At 39.7% G+C, this 19741-nt stretch overlaps 1 protein-coding gene across 1 annotated transcript in view; it reads left to right on the top strand.

The window, feature by feature from the left end:
* SLC16A10 (solute carrier family 16 member 10) overlaps positions 1–19741 on the top strand; it is a 40655-nt gene that overhangs the window by 2618 nt on the left and 18296 nt on the right. Inside the window, exon 2 of the mRNA XM_082216781.1 lies at positions 16966–17110. Within this exon, the coding sequence (XP_082072907.1) occupies positions 16966–17110 (145 nt within the window). The remainder of the gene's footprint in view (positions 1–16965; positions 17111–19741) is intronic.

The following is a 19741-nucleotide window of genomic DNA, read 5'->3' as shown; positions in this document are numbered from 1 at the left end:
CCTGATGTTTTGTTGGAATCTTCTTTCTTGTAACTTGAATCCATTGATTCAGATCCTACCCTCCGGAGCAGGAGAAAACAAGCTTACTCCATGTTCCATCCCTTTAGATATTTGAAGATGGCTATCATGTTTCTTTTCAGTCTCCTCTTATTCAGGCTTTTCCATTGGGCTGTCTAAAATAATTATTTTCTCACCTTTGCAGTAACTCTGAATGCAGGTTTCTGCTAATCTGTTTCACAGATGTGCGAGCTGAGACTGAAAAGGAAATTTTACAAGACTAGCCACTGAGTTTGTAGCAGAAATTGGTTTCTGTGGTCCACGTTAAAATACAACTGAATTTTTTTGATTTATTGTGATAATGCTACTTATGTGCAAAACACTTTTAACATATTTTGTGTCATTTAACTTAAATAATTGTGAATCAGAAATGTCCATGTAAACTGCTAACTTATCCAAAACTTGCAACTATTTGAACAGCTGTTTTGAACTAGTGTCAATCTTCAAGAAATCTTGGCAATATAAAATCCGTCTGAACACATGCAGTCTTTCAAATTTGCCCCTTATTGTAATCAGCAGTGTGTTTCTTTTGGATAATAACTGAAAAAGAATAGTCAGCTAGAACAAATCTTGTTTAAATTAATAGTGGCCTTGGGAGGTGCTTCTCTGTTGTATCAAAACAAATTTTAGCAACTGTAGACTGTTTCCTGCTGAGCACCAAGACTTTCAGGAAGCTCCTGGTATGTAGAAGGGAAATTATTCTAGTAGACAAAGTTTCTGTTCATCTGGCTTAACCTTTGAATTAACTATGTAACAACTACATCTGGAACCCAATCTGAAGCAGAGGTTTACTTTAGTAAATATGTACAGTGGTACCTCGGGTTAAGTACTTAATTCATTCCGGAGGTCCGTACTTAACCTGAAGCGCCACTTTAGCTAATGGGGCCTCCTGCTGCTGCTGCGCCACCGGAGCACGATATCTGTTCTCATCCTGAAGCAAAGTTCTTAACCTGAAGCATTATTTCTGGGTTAGCAGAGTCTGTAACCTGAAGCGTATGTAACCTGAAGCGTATGTAACCTGAGGTACCACTATATAGGATTTCAACCCACACTCCGTTCATCTCAACTCTGCCTTAAACCGAATAAAAGATTGAAATATCTTCTGTTTAAAGTTTAGCTATTATGAATTGCATCCAGTAGTGACTTTTCCTTAGCATAAAGCACTTCTGTTTAAACAAAATAGGACACCCAATATTTTAATCTTCTCTTACCTACTGCAGCCCTCAGAACCACATCCCATGAAGTTCCAGAAAGTACCCAGACATTGGGTGCAACGTTTTGGAGGAACATAATAAGTAGCTAGAAGGGTGAATAAAAAGCACATATAACCCAGCTTGTGCAAGCAAAAATGCTTTCCACTACACTAGCTCCCATTTTGGATATAACCCTATATATTTTTCCTACAGCTTTGATAAATGCTTTGATAGTTGGATAAGCTGCCAGGGGAGAATAGAAGGAAGACATTTTGTTTCAATCCCTGGTAATTAATTTGTCTATTCTAACGATCTCTGAGAGAAACAACTACTTCCAGCTGGAAAGAAAATAAGTACATGTATCTCTTAATCCAATTAGCATGTCTTCCTGTTATAATTAATTATCATGACTGCAAGCATCTGGTTGAAACTGAGCATGAACTTCACAAAAGGTGAAGGCAACCTAATCCCCATTATTTTTGCTCACTGAAGAGGATAAGTGAATTAATAAGCAGTAATCTTTGGATAATTGCTCTGACTTGGGCTGGAGGTGTGTTTCATTCTTATGAAAGTTCTAAAAGTTTACAGAATTGTCAAAAATTGCCAAGTATTCAGAAAGGTCTAATTATTAGAGTGCTATGTGCCTCCCATGCTTGTTTTGAAAAAATAATAATATGGCTATTGAGCCACTCTGGGTTCCAGAGCATTGCATGCGTGCACATGGGAATGGCCAGTGGTGGCACTTGCACCACTCAAAGGTTGGACTCCTGTAGACTAGTACTCAGTGATGCATGAAAGGCTGCTGCATGTAGGGAGACTTGGCCGGTTTCTGTGCATGCACAGGCCTTTCTGGATCTTGGATCATATTTTAGAACCTCCATTTTAAAGCTTTCTAGTGGGGGATGTAAGAAAAATATATTGCTATCAGATGTGTAGCTTGAAAATAATAAAATCGTTGCTTATAGAAGATAAAATTTACAACATTAGTACAGCACTATGTTAAATTGCGGGACGCGGGTGGCGCTGTGGGCTAAAGCCTCAGCGCCTAGGGCTTGCCGATCGAAAGGTCGGCGGTTCGAATCCCCGCGGCGGGGTGCGCTCCCGCTGCTCGGTCCCAGCGCCTGCCCACCTAGCAGTTCGAAAGCACCCCCGGGGGCAAGTAGATAAATAGGTACCGCTTACCAGCGGGAAGGTAAACGGCGTTCCGTGTGCGGCTCTGGCTCGCCAGAGCAGCTTTGTCACGCTGGCCACGTGACCCGGAAGTGTCTTCGGACAGCGCTGGCCCCCGGCCAATAGATGTGAGATGGGCGCACAAACCCCAGAGTCTGTCAAGACTGGCCCGTTCGGGCAGGGGTACCTTTACCTTTACCTTTATGTTAAATTGCTAGGCAAGACACTAGATGTTCGCATTAAACCAAACATTTTATTCCTGGAATGTGGTGCTCCTGTCGTTTTGAGAGCAGCACATATTTCAGCTGAGCTATTCTCAGGATATACTGATCCAGCCATAGCACTGATGGAGTGACTATAGACTTTGTGAAACAAGAAGAGATTAGTCTCTTGGTAGAAGATCTAGACCTGCTAGTGGCTTGTCAATATACCTTCCTCACCTAGTGTCACACAGAGAACTGGTAGCTTCTACCATTGCAAAGCAAGTGTGGGATGGACTTTTGTCAGGACATCTAAAGTATTCAGTTGAGGCTTCTAGTGTGCACATCTCCTTCATTCTGTACTGAAGTCCTGAGGCTTCTTTCTGGAAACAAAATACTGACTGCTTGACCTGAAGGGTCTTTACATTCCCTTGATTTATCTTCTCTGCTTTACCTTGCCTTTTCCCTGTAAAGAGCATATAAAAAACTTGCTACCAGAACATATGGCATAGTTGAGTATCTGCAGCTGTTGGGAATCAGTGGGCTTTTGAAGAGCCCATAGGTATTGCATTGTTTCTAGAGTGTGCAAAGTCAATGTATATACAGAGGGGTAACTGTTAGTTTGTTGCTGCAAAACAGTAGGCTTATGATACATTTAAAGATAGGAAGTTGTAGATCTAGCTAAGGCATACACAGAATTAGAGCCACTGAAATCTATTAAGTCTATTAACTTAAATTAGTTTAAAACAATTTTAAACATCACTTTAATTTTATTAATTTTAATTATGTTTTAAAATTTATTTCACCTACCCTGGGACCTTATGATCAAGAATGAGAAAGAAATCAAAGTAATAATGTCCACTGACTTCAGTAAGTCTCCTTTGAGTATGTCTAAGACTTACCGTATTTTTCGCTCTATAAGACGCACCAGACCACAAGACACACCTAGTTTTTGGAGGAGGAAAATAAGAAAAAAAAATATTCTGAATCTCAGAAGCCAGAACAGCAAGAGGGATCACTGTGCGGTGAAAGCAGTGATCCCTCTTGCTGTTCTGGCTTATGGGATAGCTGCGCAGCCTGCATTCGCTCCATAAGACGCACACACATTTCCCCTTACTTTTTAGGAGGGAAAAAGTGAGTCATAGAGCAAAAAATACGGTAGTTGATGTCAACTGTAAATGTTAATTGTAGAGCAGGAATGGCTGACATTTTTCAGCCTGGAGGTCACATTGACTATGAGCCCTTCTGGAATGTAAAAGGTGGTGTTTTGAGTGGGTACAGGGATTGTATCACCCACTTTCCTAACTTAGTACAGCAGTGTGAAGATTAGGAGAGAAAGCTCAGGACTGGCAAACCACATTTCTGGCTTGCAGGGCTGGATCTGGACCACAGATTAGCCTTCCATGTGGTAGAATAAGCTTTTGTGAAATTTATACATCTGATGAAGTTGAATCTAGTCCGCAAAAGCTCCATAATTAGGATTGTGGCTGCATTTCATTTAATCAGGGGATACATTAGTGAAGCTACAACAAATCTCAGACACATTCTGCCCACAAGCTTAAAACTGAGAACTGCATGTTGGCGTTGGTTTAATTTATTTAATTTAAATAGTGCTACAGTGAAAGAGGCATTAGGATTGGAACTACGATTCTTCAGCAAAAATCTCCCTAAGATGCTATTTTACATTAAAAGGAAGGTGCCACTGCAATCTATAGAGAACATATCCCTTTGTTGGATTTCTTATTCTGACCCCATTCCCATCAGTTTAAAATGTACAAATCCTGGAATTCTCAGGAATTTCTGAGTGCACAACTGGAACTTTCAATTACTGTACTTAACCAGGGAAATATGCTAGAAAAAAATAAAATACTAAAAAAAAATTTTTGGTAGAATGTTCCAGTTATTTAGCCTACCATCCAATAAAACTATGAAAAGCACTTTTGTTCATATGACAAAAAGATTGTGATCTTTGCACTATGATCAAACCTTAAGTTGTTATTCAAAGGTTACAGATATTACTTATCACAATTTATAGAAATTGCAATATAAGCAAGTCAAAGTCTAAAACTAGCTTACTGGTTCAAACTCAATATGCCTTTCTCAAAGAACCTCACAATCGTTTCTAAAATAATTACATAAAATTTCTGTGTGTTTGCTCCAAACTCAGCATTTTATTTTTCTAGCAATTTTCTTACAGAGCCATGGACAGGAAACATGAATGCCAATTTAACTACTAATTAGTCCCCTGAGCAGTGCATTTTGCTGTTCCTGTAACTAGCCATCAGAATGTCAAGAGCTTTTATGTCCTCTTCCTCTCAGAGATAAGATTTATTTCTGTTTAAGACCTCAGTGCTATACCTACATACCATGTAGTACCATGGGACTCACTTTTGTGTAGATGCATACAGTGGTTCCTTGGTTTAAGAACAGTCTTGTTTAAGAACGATTTGGTTTACGAACTTCGCAAAAGTGGAATGGTAGAAGGGCACTGGCAGCGGGAGGCCTCATTAGGGAAAGCGTGCCTCGGTTTAAGAACGGTTTCAGTTTAAGAATGGACTTCCGGAACGGATTAAGTTCATAAACTGAGGTACCACTATATAGGGTTTGACTCAGTATCACCACTTCACTTTAGACTTTCAAGCTGACCTTCCTTCTCTGTCTATTTCAGGGCCAAACTACACATTACATTAGTGGAGTCATTGGGGTGAGATTTGTTTTTTCTATTAAAATCAAGCATTTCCTACCTACTCATGCCTCTGTACTTCACAGCAGTCAATGACACTTTCAAATATATTGCCGTAAGCAAGCCTTTATTCTACTGTTATTCAGGGTTCTTTTATCCATATTAGATAATGCTGCACTCAGATGTTCGCATCACAAAAGCAATGTGAACATTTATACACACCATCTTGGATTGATGCTTAATGCAAGTATACTAACTTATGGTCAGTGCAATCCTGTATCTATTCAAAAGTAAGTGGCACAAAGTACAATAGGACTTTTCCCCAGGACTCAGCTACATTAGTAAAAAAACAATGATTTGAATGCGCTATAAACATGCAACACCATATGGTGCCAGAGAGCAGAGAATTTTTATATGTGTTTTTCCATAGAGGTTTTTGTTGTTGTTGTTAGAATGATCTAATTTCTGAGTTATTTATAGCATTTCCCCCCTGTGTGTAGATTCACCCCCAGATAAGTGTGGCTAGGGCTGAAGCCTAAACAGGCTGCAGGAAAGTTCTGAAACTGAACCAATTAATTTTTTAAGCAAACTTTGAGATAATTACAATTATTGATTTTCTCTGTCCATATTTTAACTAGGGTCTATTTTGTCCTCACACTCAGCATTGCAACTTTTTTTAATAAATGAGATGTTAGTGTTGTATGCAGAAGAGGGGGAAGATTCGTTTGCATGTGGGGGGGTGTTGAGTGTCAAGTTAGCCATATTGATTTGTATGCTGTTGGGGGGTTCTTGTTGTTGTCTTGTTGGGTTGTATATGTAATAAAAGGGAGCCATACTGGGGTGAAGGTGTCCTCTTCTATTTTTCCCCGTGTCAGTTTTAGTCTGTTGGTTAGCTTTTCTAGTAAGACTGTTTCCCATATGATTTGGTACCAGTGGTCCATGCTGACTCCTGGAAGATCTCTCCAGTGTCTGGCTATGATGCTTCTGGCTGTTCATCATTGCAGCTATTGAGATAATAAGGATATGTAGCAAATAGACTTTTTCCAGTTAATTACCCATGCAGAGCTGGTCTTAATGAGCCCAGTATGAAACTTTTTCAGGAAATGCTGTGGTGCAAAGAACAGTTTGGCCTTATTTCCTTTTAGCCAGGAACTTGGATACTGAACCCTTAAATGGGGACACAGTGCCATTTTTAACCATGGGAGAATATTTGACAAACAAAAGGGTAGTGGAGAGTTCAGGTAACCTTGATTGAAAGTGTCATTAACTAGTGAGTTCTTAGCTATTTAAGATTGGATTACAACAGTCATACTTGGAGTAGACCAAATAAGTCCATTGATATCAGTTGGTCTGTTCTGAGTATGACTAATCTTGAGCCCTGATCCCATGCAATCCCTTTCATCTCTGTAAAAAGGATGCACAGAAGCACTCACTTTCCAAGTATGTTTAAACTTTTTAAAAAAGCATATGTATGAAATAATCATGGTAATCACAGTAAGTGTTAGATGTTAGCAGTATCCCATCTTGTATTGAAAGTGAAGGATTCTTGGGATATTTCTGTTTTATGATTTACCCAGCATGAGTTTTTACATACAAGTGGCTCAAACTATTTTAAAAATTGCATTGTGTAAGTAATGGGTACATTAAATAATGACTAAATGAGCAGCATTTGTGTTCCTCATTATATTTAATTGTCAAGGCCTTGCATTTCATAATTCCGAGTTTCTAAATTTTGTGCCAAGAGACTAAAGCAGTCACTCTCCTTCACACTTATTGCAGAGCTTCTCCTGCATTAAAAAAACAAACAAACCACATGTTCTTGTTGTACAAAAATATTTTTTACTATATTTTATGCAGAAGTTGAATGTATTGGGGCTTAATAAATTATGCTATAGGGAGGCAATGACATAACTGTATATAAATTATTTGAAAGGCCTTTGACCTCCCATTCAAGTTTAGGGCCTTTGTTATGCTTATCACCTTGGTTTTCTCCTTAATTCTTCCCTCAATGACAACTAGTTCTCCACAGAAATTTATCTGTTTTAAAAGGATACCATAAAATGATTTGTGTTTGTTAAGGATGTGGCATATTCATTTTCCAATCTTGATAGATAGATATTTCAGACCCCATCCCCTCTATTTATTTCAGTTAAATTTCTGTTGTTGTAAAAATCATTGGTAGCTGGATGTAAAAAAAAAACTATTCATGAACGAAAATTAAATACCGTTGACTGTGACACAGGAAGCCAGAATGATGATTAAGGGTAGAATTCAACATGGCACTAGGAGATTGTTCCATCGGCAAAAGCAGAAATGCTTGCACTGATGGAACCATCTCCCTTTCACCCTTGCCTCTGTGTGCTGTTCTGGGGATTCTCCCAACCCTCCAGAGCAGAGGCATGGGGGGGGGGGGAGGAAATGGGGGAAAGCCCTGTTGCACTAGCCAGAGTCTTTGTGCTGGATTGTCCTAGGTACATGAATCTGACTCTAAGAGTGTTCATGTAGGACTAGGGAGGCCCAGGATGGAAAGCAGGGAGACCAACCATTGGTGGAGCCAGAACCTATAACAGGAGAGCCAAATAATTCTCATTTTGTTCTCATTTCCCCCTCATCTTCCTCCCTGCTGAATTCTACAAGGGCAACACAGACTAAGGAGGAGAAAGCTGACAGGCACTGTCACCCCTTGAGCTGGTTGTAAGAAAGAAAGCAGGCAGGTGGGGCTACCTCAGGGCAGACCTGAGGGTGGTGGGCAGTGCCTAATTCATTCTAATAAACCAGCCTCCAGTGAGCCCTGTGAGGGTAAAATGGAGGCATGAAGAACCATGAGTTCCTTGGAGGATGATGCAATATAATGTAGTTATTTGCAATATCTTGCAAAAACATGAATGAATGTGTGAGACATCAAAGATCAACTGTAAAAGTGCTACTGGGTTAGAGTTAAACCTACAGTAGCTCAACTCTGTGGTGAAGGTGCTTCTCCAGACCTGCCCTAGAGGTGATGATGAAGCTTGTCAGTTTCACTACTATTTTCAGGTGCTTTGTATGGGAGCTAGGTAATGTTTGATTATTGCATTTATTTATTTATTAAATTTTATCTTGCCCTTCTTCCAAGAGGAGCCCAAAGTGGGATATAAATTTAATAAATAAATAAATTGGCATTAAACTTTTTAGGACTAATGGCTGGAGGCACATTCTTGTTCACACAAGCCTACTCAGATGCATAGAAAGTTGAGGTAATTTTAATTTGTTTCAATATTTTAACTTTTGTATGCTTTAAAATACTGTTGTATTTTTAAATTGATTTTAGTGTTTTATCTATTTGTAAATCGCTTTGAGTTTTGTTTTGTTTTTTACAATTATTTCTGAAATAATAAAAGAAAAACAAGTTAAAAGGGAATAGACTTGAAATTTGCCTCTGGGCATCCCTGTTCTTCTGAAACAAAACGTACTGTTCTGTTCTAGCTGAATTCACCTGTTTTTTGAAAAGCAGTAGTCAGCTTTCTGAATGTGTATCTGTCTTCTTAAAAACCTAGAGCGTATTAGGCATAATTGTTAACCTTTTCATTGAAAATTACAAGGTAGAAAATTGCAAGGTTGCTAATTATGTGTAATGAAGAAATAAAAGAATTCCAACAGCTATTCTGGCAAGCTACAAAACAACCTATAAATCATATCACTGTAATTCTCATTATAAAATTAATTTATCAAAATAATTCCTGCTAAAGGGTTAGACAGGGCTAAGTACAATGTAATAGAAACTGTAAACATCCATACTTGTTCCAACTTTATTAAATATAAATGGTTTATATTGAACTGTATGTGTTTCTAATGTAATACAAATGTGATACTGTACACTTGTAGCTACATAAATGGTCAATCTGCTTCTTCTAACAGCAGTTGTTTGCATGCATTTCAAATACGAAGTTTGAAACATTGTGTTAAAAAACTTTTAATGTCACTGACTAAAGAGGGATAGTTATAAAGCAACAAGTATATAACTTGTCATCTGTTACTTCCAAGTGGTGAGAAATAGAAATCAAAGGACTGTGTTGACCCTGAAGTTGTTTGTCTTTCCTCTGTGACTTGCTTTATTCACTCAGATTACAAGCACATTTCTGTGATGGTCTTTTGTATGGAACATGCAGTACAGGAGAGCTGCAGCAGAGCTGTAGTCTGGATTGTACTGTTAGAGCAGATGAGTGTATTATTCTCAGTCAGAAGGAGTGGAGCATACATCAGAGAATTAACCTCTCTTGAAAAAGAAGACAGGGTGAATAGGAAAACACTTTTTCCTTAAAAGAGAGTAGAAATCTTGTTTTGGGCTCTGCCTTCCAGAGAATGTCAGGATGACTCTGTTGCTCCTGAGCTACTGCTTTGAAGTAGCTTACAAAAAGAGAGAAAGAAGTAGTTGCGGGGGGAAATGTTTTGAAGAGCACTAGGCATTACAGCGGTACCTCGCATTACAAACGCTTCGGGTTAGGTGTTTTCAGGTTGCGGACAGCGGGAAACCTGGAAGTACCGGAAAGGGTTACTTCTGGGTTTCGCCGTTTGCGCATGCACAGAAGCGCTAAGTCGTGTTTCACACATGCGCAGAAGCGCCAAATAGCATCATGCACATGCGCAGACGCGGTGCTGCAGGTTACGAACGCTGTGGGTTGCGGACATGCCTCCATCAAGGATTACGTCCACAACCTGAGGTTCCACTGTAGTGGTAATGCCCAATGCTCTGTGGATCATAGATCCATACAGCCTTCTTTTGGAAGTGGTGGGCAGGACAACCACATGGAGTAGTGAGAAGACCCCCTCATAGCTCCCCACATGTAGCACACAGCTTCCTCCCTGTTAAGCAGGGATCAGCTGCCCAGAGTTTCAAGGAGTTATTTCAGCCCCTCAGGTTTAGTGCTCTGTTCCCTCCTTCAGTGGTCATCAAGGTGCTTCAGAGAAGTAAGAGATGGCATTCTGTACCACCTTTCTTTCTCCATACCTGCTTGGGCAACAGCCTGGGAAAGGACAACCTCTTGTTCTTGGCAGCCCAGCTCCGTGCCTAGCAAAGCGACTAGCAGGACATAATCTACAGTAATGTCCCTTAGCACATGCAGGTTGAGAGTTTGCAGGTGTTGGAGTCCTGGCAATTTCATCAAACTCCAACATCTTCAGTTGGAGGGAGCCTAATCTATCTCTGGTCAGCCAGCAACCATGGGGAAATGTTACATGGATAATCTGGTCAGATGCCAACTTTTACCCATTGTTAAGTTTGGAGAATCTCTCTAGACCCCTTCACTGAATCAGCAGTCTGTTGTGGCAAATAGATACACTCATCATTCATGCTAAAGGAGAAGAAAGAGAAGCCCTTTATTGTCAGCAAGCAGTTTCTTTCCCCTGTTGAAGGAAGTTTCTGCCACATATCTGCTGCATTCCCCATGAAGGAGAACAGTGGAACTGGCTGCAAAGTGGAGTGTACCTCCCACATTGGCTTCTGGCAAGCAGAAACACACACACACAGTTCTTGCACAGGAAATGTATTCTCTTTGGCTGGCAGACTTGACATTAAGAGGAGATTTACTCCCTGCCTATTTTCCCTGCCTACAATCCTGTATCCTAGACAAGAAGCATCCTCCTTTCAGATGGCAGCAATAGCACCTGGGCTAGTCCTGGTGAGGGAGCAATACCAAGCATAGGCTATCCCTAGTATGGATGCCTTCAAGCTGAGTCCAGCATATTGTCAGGTCCCATCCCTTCAGTTTGACTATTTTGGATCGCCATTAATTTAGTCACAGTACTGAAATGTGAAATGGCAGGTGGCACTAACCAAGGAAATCACAGCCTCAAAGGGGCTTGCTTTGTTTCTGCCTAAATGACAGATTATGTCTTTTAACCCAGAGTATTTTCAGCTGAGTAAAATAAGTTATAAATTGGGGACTGGAAAATGGATTACCATGCCCAAGGGTTTATACCTTTTTTAAAAAAATAAATTGGTAAGGGTTCTGATATCAGAAGAAGTAAAATGGATATGAATCAAACTTCAGAGGATATGTATCAGAGCTATTCACACTCCACCAAGCCAAGCTATCTCAGAAGGGGGGACCCTTCACCTCTGCTCCCAGTCAAGTCCTTCCTGTCTGATTAGCAAGCAACAGGCCTATGGCTCTGCTGACCTGTTACAGTGCTAAGTTTTTAAGTGAAACAGCTTGTTTCTTTTTAGGCACCTTTTTAAGTACATTGCAACCAGGTTGTTGTTGTTGTTGTGTTGTTTTTTGGCTATTCTTTGACCCAAAGTCTGAAAAGAGCTTAAGGAAACATGGTCATTTGTGGCACAGCTTCCTGCACTCTGCTGTTCCTCCCTCCACTTGGAGCTTGCCTCAGGCATTTCATTGTGTCTTGGCTAATGTGAGGGAGATGATGTTTAGCAGACCTCAATAAGATGACATAAATTACTTCCAATAAATGTCTGCAACAAGAATATGATTTAATCTGCTGTTAATTTCTGGTGGCTGCTTTTACTTTAAATAATTTTTATAAACTTCTTAGGTATTTATTGATAATTTGTAACTATGCTTAACAGTTAAACCATGACTAGGGCTTGAATGTACTATTAAAAATAATGTGGAAAGTACAGATTGAGCAACTATTGTTATTGTCAGTCATTCTGCAGACAAACATCTGTTTAGTATTTCACCCCATTATGCTTTACCACAATGGAGTAAATTGAGGTAATGGTTTTAGGGGAAGTGAAATCCAGGACAGACTCTAGATCAGGGGTCAGCAAACTTTTTCAACAGGGCTGATCCACTGTCCCTCAGACCTTGTGGGGGGGGCAGACTATATTTTTTGGGGGGAAATGAACAAATTCCTATGCCCCACAAATAAGCCAGAGATGCATTTTAAATAAAAGCACACATTCTACTCATGTAAAAACACACTGATCCCTGAACCATCCACGGGCCGGATTTAGAAGACAGTTGGGCTGAATCTGGCCCCTGGGCCTTAGTTTGCCTACCCATGCTCCTAGATTATCCTTCCTCTTTCTTGTAATCCTTATTTAACAGGCCATAATGCAATAGCTGTATATCAGATTTTGATATCTACGTAACATAGCTCAACCTCTGCTTAATAAATTCCACCATCTTTCTCCACAACACTATAATCTCTAGATTCAACTTCGTCTATTTTGCTATTCTAGAAATCTAGATTTTGTTATGTATCCTGTCTTTCTAAGAAATTACAGTTCTGGCCACAAGTTGTATCTGGGTGCTAAATTGTATGCTGTTGTGACTAAACAATAGAAAAGCAGGCAAATAGTAATCCATGTGGTATAATAATAAAGTGGAGAGCCTCCACAATGCTGCTGCTTGCCCCTACAAGTGCCCCTGTTTTCTAGGGACCATCCTGGATTTACAGAAGCCGTTCTGGTTTCTGATTTGATCCAGGAATGTCCTGCTTTTCCTTAGGATGTCCCTATTTTTATAGGAGAAATGTTGGAGCGTATGCTGCTGGCTGCTTACCTAGATTTCTATATTTGTATTTGACTTTATTTACTTGGGAGTTGGGAATTTCAAATAGGTAGTTAGCCCTGGCCTCCTTGCCCTGCTGCCAAATTTGCTTGTTATCTTGAAGCTTTGCCAGTGGAGCTGAGATATAGATATGTGAACTCACATTTTAAAATATTTATTTAAACATTTAAGTATACTGCTGTACTCAGAATATAGTGGCAAACAAAATTTTGCCGTATCAGACAAGTTATATTGGTGTTCTAAACTGTCTTTTTACTACTTCTTCCTGATGCGGTGCACTGAACTGCATCAAGTTTTGATCAAGTTTTGGTCTAAAGCACAAAGGCAAAAATTAGTGGGCACTTTTTTGTAGTAAGATATAAACCACTTTTTTGTCAAAGTAATGAATAAAACAAACCTATTTTAAAATAAATCAGTAGTAACACAGTAGTCATTAGCAACTAGGCAAAATCAACCAAAATCTTGCAGGAAAATGTATTAGTTTCTCTAAGATCCCAGCAAGGATGTTATTTTTCATATTTGCTTAGGCAGAAGTTTCCAAAGCTTTGGAAACACTTTTGCAAAGATTCTAGTTCTAGTTGCGTCATCCTTACTTTTTTGAAAACAGAGCAGAAAACAATGCTGATTAGTCAGATCTTATGGGGAATAGGAGATTTGGTTTTTCAGATTTGTGAGTTCCAGCTGTGAAGGGCTTTAAAGAATAATTGAACTTGGAAGCAAATTGGTAACCAATGTAACTAGAGCAGAACAGGTTAAATATGGACATGACCTTTGATGAAAGACTTGTTGCTTTTGCATTAGTTGAAGCTTTCAAGGACATCTCCTCTACTGGAAGTTGTAGAAGTATGGATTAGTGTAGCAAGTTCTGAGCTACTTGGAATGGGGGAGAGTATCCGTCTTAAGCAGGCCTGAATACAACAGTAACCCATTCACCTGCTCAGGCAACAGCACCTTATCACAGATAAAACTGCTCCTCTCCAGGGCAGAAATGCTCCCACTAATATAATCTTTGTCTTGTATGGATTCAGTTTCAGGGCAGAGATTGCTTCTCTGAACAAATATAGACCTGGGTGTCATCTTCTGATGACAGTCAACCCCAAAGCTTCTGAACTTGCTTGGTAACTTCACATTCTGTAGATGTTAAGCATTGGAGCTTAAGGCACCTTGGTTAGTCCCAGGTTGCTAACACTGTCCTCAGTTATAAAACTTTGTCTTACTGGGATGCAGCCCTTCAAGCACCAGCCAAATTTTGTAATGGAGCTAAAAGAAATATTTTGGCCTACCATATCAAATGTTGTTGAGAAGTCGAACAAAATGTAGAGGGAAGTATTTCCCTTGGTCCTCCCTAGTAGATCATGTATCAAGCAGTTTCTGGCACATTGAAAAAGCTGAAGCCAAAACACACAACTCAGGAATGTCTGGAGTTGCTGTGTTATCTTGTGCTCAAATCATTTTGAGAAAGGGAGGTTGAAAACAGGCTCTAGATTGATTTGACTGCCCTTATCTTTAAAAAAATGTTTATTTAAGAGTAGACAAATCATTGCTTTCTTCAACCTCTGAGAAGCCAACCCTTTCTAAAGAAAGCATTATCAATTCTGGCAAAAAAATTTAAATCACGAAATTCTTGGGTAAGGATCCACCTTGTACATGCTGGCCTTCACAACCCCAGTTATCAAATCCCCATCTTGGAGGAGAAGTCAAAGTGACCTAAGCAATTGTTCTTAATGCTTCTGGTATATAGCTCACATCAACAGTGGAATCAAGTTATATCAAATACAAGAGTAAAATTATGTATTGAAAACTTTCCTGGCAGTTAGAGGATGCATCTAGGCCTCTAGGGATTCCTGCCTGTTTAAGAAATCCCATAGCATCTGTTGGATAAGATTAGAGGAGAAAGCTTTGTTTGACACAATCATTGCCACCTCGTATGGCTGCTGGACACTCTAGTCTGTTGGATTCAACATGTGTAAAACAGGTCTTTCCTTTTGGGTTGCCATCCTAAGTATATTAAGTTATGATGTTCAAATACTCTGGTAAATTTAATTTTGTGCTACATATTTTATTTCCTTTAAATTATTATTTTTATTCTATGTCTCATGCCCTTCAATACAATGCCCCTCTGTTTTATAGCTGCTATCCCTCAATTCTTCAGCCACTAGTCATAAAATAAGTCCTCTAATTTTAAATTGTATGAGGCATTAATTGGAAAAATATGCTAATTTGGTTATAGGCTTCTGAGTACACACACTCTAATATTTTCCTTCAGTTCCCAACAACTGCTGTTAGTTGCCAGTTGAAATTCAGGCCCCAAAGGACCCAAATCTATTTTTCTCTACACCCTCTGGTGGTCATGATTGGGAAGTATGTGGAGCAACATTTGCAGTAGATATTTAAGATGTTTCCACCATAAAGCCAAAAAAATGCGTCTTTTTCTGATGAACAATGATGAACAATTTGTAAGCATTGTAAGCATTGATTGCAAGCATTAATTCAGACAGTTTCCTGTACTACTTGTTGAGGGCACTAGAATGATCCCAGGGAAAGGCTGGACCATATCTTCTGCCTCACCCCATCTGTTTCGTATGAGTTCTGCAAGTGAAGATGTCAGTGGCGTAGCATGGGGGGTGCAGGGGGGGCGGCCGCACCGGGCGCAACATCTGGGGGTTAGGGTTAGGGGGCACAAATCCACAGGTTAGGGGGCGCAAATCCACGGGTTAGGGGGCGCAAATTACTTGCCTTGCCCCGGGTGCTGACAACCCACGCTACGCCACTGGAAGATGTAAGCGCCCCAGGGAGCTGGACTGCAGGAATTGCACTTCCAAACCTTGCACTCGAAACTATCATTTAGAATTCCCTATTAACACAAGCACACTCACTGTCCAGCATCTAGATTAGTGGAGTTTTATGCAGCTGCTTTATAATGCAAACACACAGTTTTAATACTGCATCATTCTTACTGGTCAGGATCCAAATGTAGCCTTCTGCTATCTACAGAAGAAAGAACCAGGGAAGTGACTACATTTGCCAGTTTCCCCAAGCCCTCTGGAACCCGTTTGTCAGTGAGTGTAAGGGGCTGCATGGGGAATTGACAAATGTTGCCTCCAGTGGTGTGCAATCAGTAGACTAGGGGGACTGGACTAGTCCCCTAAATGTTCCCGGTAAATTAGAGTATTAAAGCCTGGAGCCTCCTTCCCAAAGTCCATGAAGCTTCTGCCTGACTTAGGGAGGCAGGTGTGATGCTTACATGCCTGACGTCGCGCCTCCTCTCAATTGCTCTCACAAGCTGCTGTCTCTGGCCCTAACTGTTCCCCTATTAAAAAATTCACAGCATGCCACTGGTTGTCTCCCCACTGGCTGGAGCAAGGTTAGGACCCAAGCCTCTGAGTTTACTACCTTAATTTAATTAGAGACAAAACAGAATGATTAAACAGTGGGAGTGAAAGGGAATATTGGAAAAATGATGGCTGTAGGCCTCAGAGTACACATTAGATCTATAAAATACTGTGTTTTTTGTCCCTGATGTGGTTGTTGAAATTATGTCAGTAAGTGGGAAGGAAATTCCTATTGTTAGGGAAGTGATGAAGATGTGCTGGATTGCAACTCAGCCCTAGTCAGTGTGGCCAGTGGTCAGGGATGATGAGAATTAGCATAGGAAGCTGCTTTATATTGGGTCAGGCCATCTAGCTCAGTATTGTCTACATTGACTAGCAACTACTATCATATGGTCTTTGTTTTTGTACAATACAAATTTTACTATAATTTAACATAATTGATCAAGACTGCTTATCTAATATGCCTATAATTCCAGTTGCTGGGGAATCACTAGTGGGGAGAGTGCTCTGGTCCTGCTTGAGGGTTTCCCACAGGCATCTGGTTGGCCACTGTGAGAACAACATGCTGGAGTGGCTGGGCCATTGGCCTGATCCAGCAGGTTCTTCTTAGCCTGTTAGTTTGCACAGCAGTACCCAGAGTTCAACTTGAAGTTTTTCAAACTGGCGGTTAAACAAAATGCTGATTAGTAGTTTGTTTTACTTACAAGATTTCTTTCTGTGTTCCTTTAAAACTAGTTATAATTGCACTATATGTTATTTTGTCATGTAATGAAATCTGCCATATTAAGTTAACTGTTCTATTCTTAATCTTTTCTACAGCTTGGGTTGGTTCCCTGTCCATGGGAATGATCTTCTTCTGTTCTCCCATAGTCAGTGTATTTACCAACCTATTTGGCTGCCGGAAAGTAGCTGTTGTTGGAGCAGCAGTGGCACTTGTTGGGCTTTTGTCAAGCTCATTTGTAAGGTAAGAATAAACATTCCACTGACTTTTCTGAATGCACATGGCCTTTAGCAGTGTATCTTAATTTAGACCATTTTGGCTGACCGAAGATACATGATACCTCCTGGCATCCTGATCATATATCCTGAAGATACCACCGCTACATGGCTTTAATTTGCAGACCTTACCATACATTCTTTATAGGTAGTGAGCACATGGCATGGTGGGTTATGCTGCACCTCTCTTCTGACATAGACAAGGCAGTATTATGTGCTACAAAATATTTGAAAGGCAGCCTTTCAAGTATTAAACTGTCATTTATGATAATCAAGTATTAAGCTCAATATGTCCAGGAGGAAAGCAAGAAAGTAAAGTTCAAGTGTCTACTCAAGGTTCTGTCAAACAAAATTTAAATGTAAGAAATATATACCTAAGTATTCTGTGGCCTTATGATTTTCTAAATTGACTAAGTGAACCAGAAGTAATTAACATAAAAGAGTGATATTTGGCATTTATATAGCACTTTGGAGGGTTAAAATAATTTCACATAGATTACTTCAGTAATCTTTTATAAGAATGTCTAGGTTTCTTGCCTATGGTCCTGTAGTATGTTTAAAGCAGTAATGAGATTTTTAACTAGGCATGGAGCTGTGAACCAGCCCCTTTCTTTGCTGCTCATTCTTGCAAGACAAGATAATTCATACACTGGGCTGCACAGATAGTGCACCAAGGAAAGAGCCAGCATAATGGCTACCAATGACTACTAGTTACGATGGCTAAATGTTATCTCCGGTATTGGAGCTAGTATGTCCCTGGATACCAGCTGTTGGGGAAGCTGAAAGGAAGAGTGCTGTTGCACTCATGTCTGTCATATGGCATTCCCATAGGCATTGGGTTGGTCACTGTGGGAAACAGAATGCTGGACTAAATAGCTTTGGACTGATCCACAGGGCTGTTCTTAAGCTCTTAATAAAATAAGAGGCATTCATGTTTTCCAATGATGGAACCCTGTAGCACCTCTTTATTGCCAGATAGTGTGTCTTTCCATTGATAAGCACCTTGTATATGGGGGAGATTTCTGATGGAGAAAACAAAATGGAGAAGAGGTTAGTGGTGGTATGGTATCCCTGAAAGGAACATTTCTTGCTTATTTGAGCAGATTTTTAGAAGGGAGAACAGACTTGCCTTCTATTACCTTATGCCACATGCTAGGCATAAGCAGTTTGGTTATATTGGTGTCGTGCTCCCCCCCCCTTTTCCCTCCCCACTAGATTTGTGAAGAAACATCTTAGATGTGGCTGTCTGCTTTTCTTCTACCAAACACAACTCTGTGCTTTTTTTAATCTCTGTTTTAATGAGTCATAAGGTCTAGATAAATATTAACCAGTATTTAATGCTACTTCCTCACTTATTAATGATGATGGCCTTGAATGAGTCTGTTGTACTGGAACATGCTCTAAAAGCTTTCAGTAAAATTAATATGCAGAAATATACTTTTCCAACCAAATTTAATTATCCTTGAATATTTAGTAGAGATAATGTATTATTATTTTAAATAACATTGATTTATCCTGCACAGAGAGTTCTTGTTTCTTAAAACCTTACTAATTATTGATATACCTATTTTTGTTAACTAAACGTAAATATTGGTTTCTTATTTTTACTGATGCCTCTCCTATGTTTTGTAGCTATTATAGAACAATGGAAAAAAGCAGGTTTATGATGTTTATAATAGTACAGTGGTACCTCAGGTTAAGTACTTAATTCGTTCCGGAGGTCTGTACTTAACCTGAAACTGTTCTTAACCTGAAGCACCACTTTAGCTAATGGGGCCTCCTGCTGCTGCCGCGCCACCGGAGCCCGATTTCTGTTCTCATCCTGAAGCAAAGTTCTTAACCTGAAGCACTATTTCTGGGTTAGCGGAGTGTGTAACCTGAAGTGTATGTAACCCGAGGTACCACTGTACATTAATCTTGATAGAACACACACATTGGATCCAGAGAACTGTGCAACTACCGTGTACACAAGAGAGCTTGAATTAGTTTTTGTTTTTAAAATAGCAATTCCCCTATGCTTGCCACATGACAAATTTCATTTGAAACTGAGGTTATGTTATTTTTAAAATGTTAATTTCCAACAGCGGAGGGACTATTCAAAGCAATCTGTGAAAGAACTTGAGAATCGAACGAGGGGGGTGTCACTGGAAGAAAAAAAAAAGTTTTTAAACAATCCAGTCTTCATGTCCAAGTTCTTGTGTGACCTAAAGTTGTGCATCAGTCACATCTGTATTTTTTGGCATAAGTATTTTTTCCACCTCCAGGAACTTAGTAAAGCAAATAAGAGTTCAACAGCTGCAGATGAAGTTTTAAATAAATTTCTCTGATAATCTATTTGCTCTTCAAGGAGAAGATAAGATGTGGGTAGCTTGCTTTTCAGAAACAAAGCATACAGAACTGTGGTTTCAATACATATTGTTCAGAGAGAACTCTTCCAGTTTTCCATTACGTGTATTAAACTAGGGAGATAAGTCCATTAACACAGCTTCTGTTTTAGATCAACCACAGCTTGTCTTGTTGTTCAAGCCTCTACAAACTTGTGCTTATTAACTATGGCTTGCTAGTTTGCTGGATCACAACCTACCCCACAAACCTGCAA

Source organism: Podarcis vaucheri (assembly GCF_965113315.1).
Source record: "Podarcis vaucheri genome assembly, chromosome: 3".
Taxonomy (NCBI): Eukaryota; Metazoa; Chordata; class Lepidosauria; order Squamata; family Lacertidae; genus Podarcis; species Podarcis vaucheri.
The sequence above is the reverse complement of the archived record's forward strand: the minus strand, read 5'-3'. Positions and strand labels throughout refer to the sequence as shown.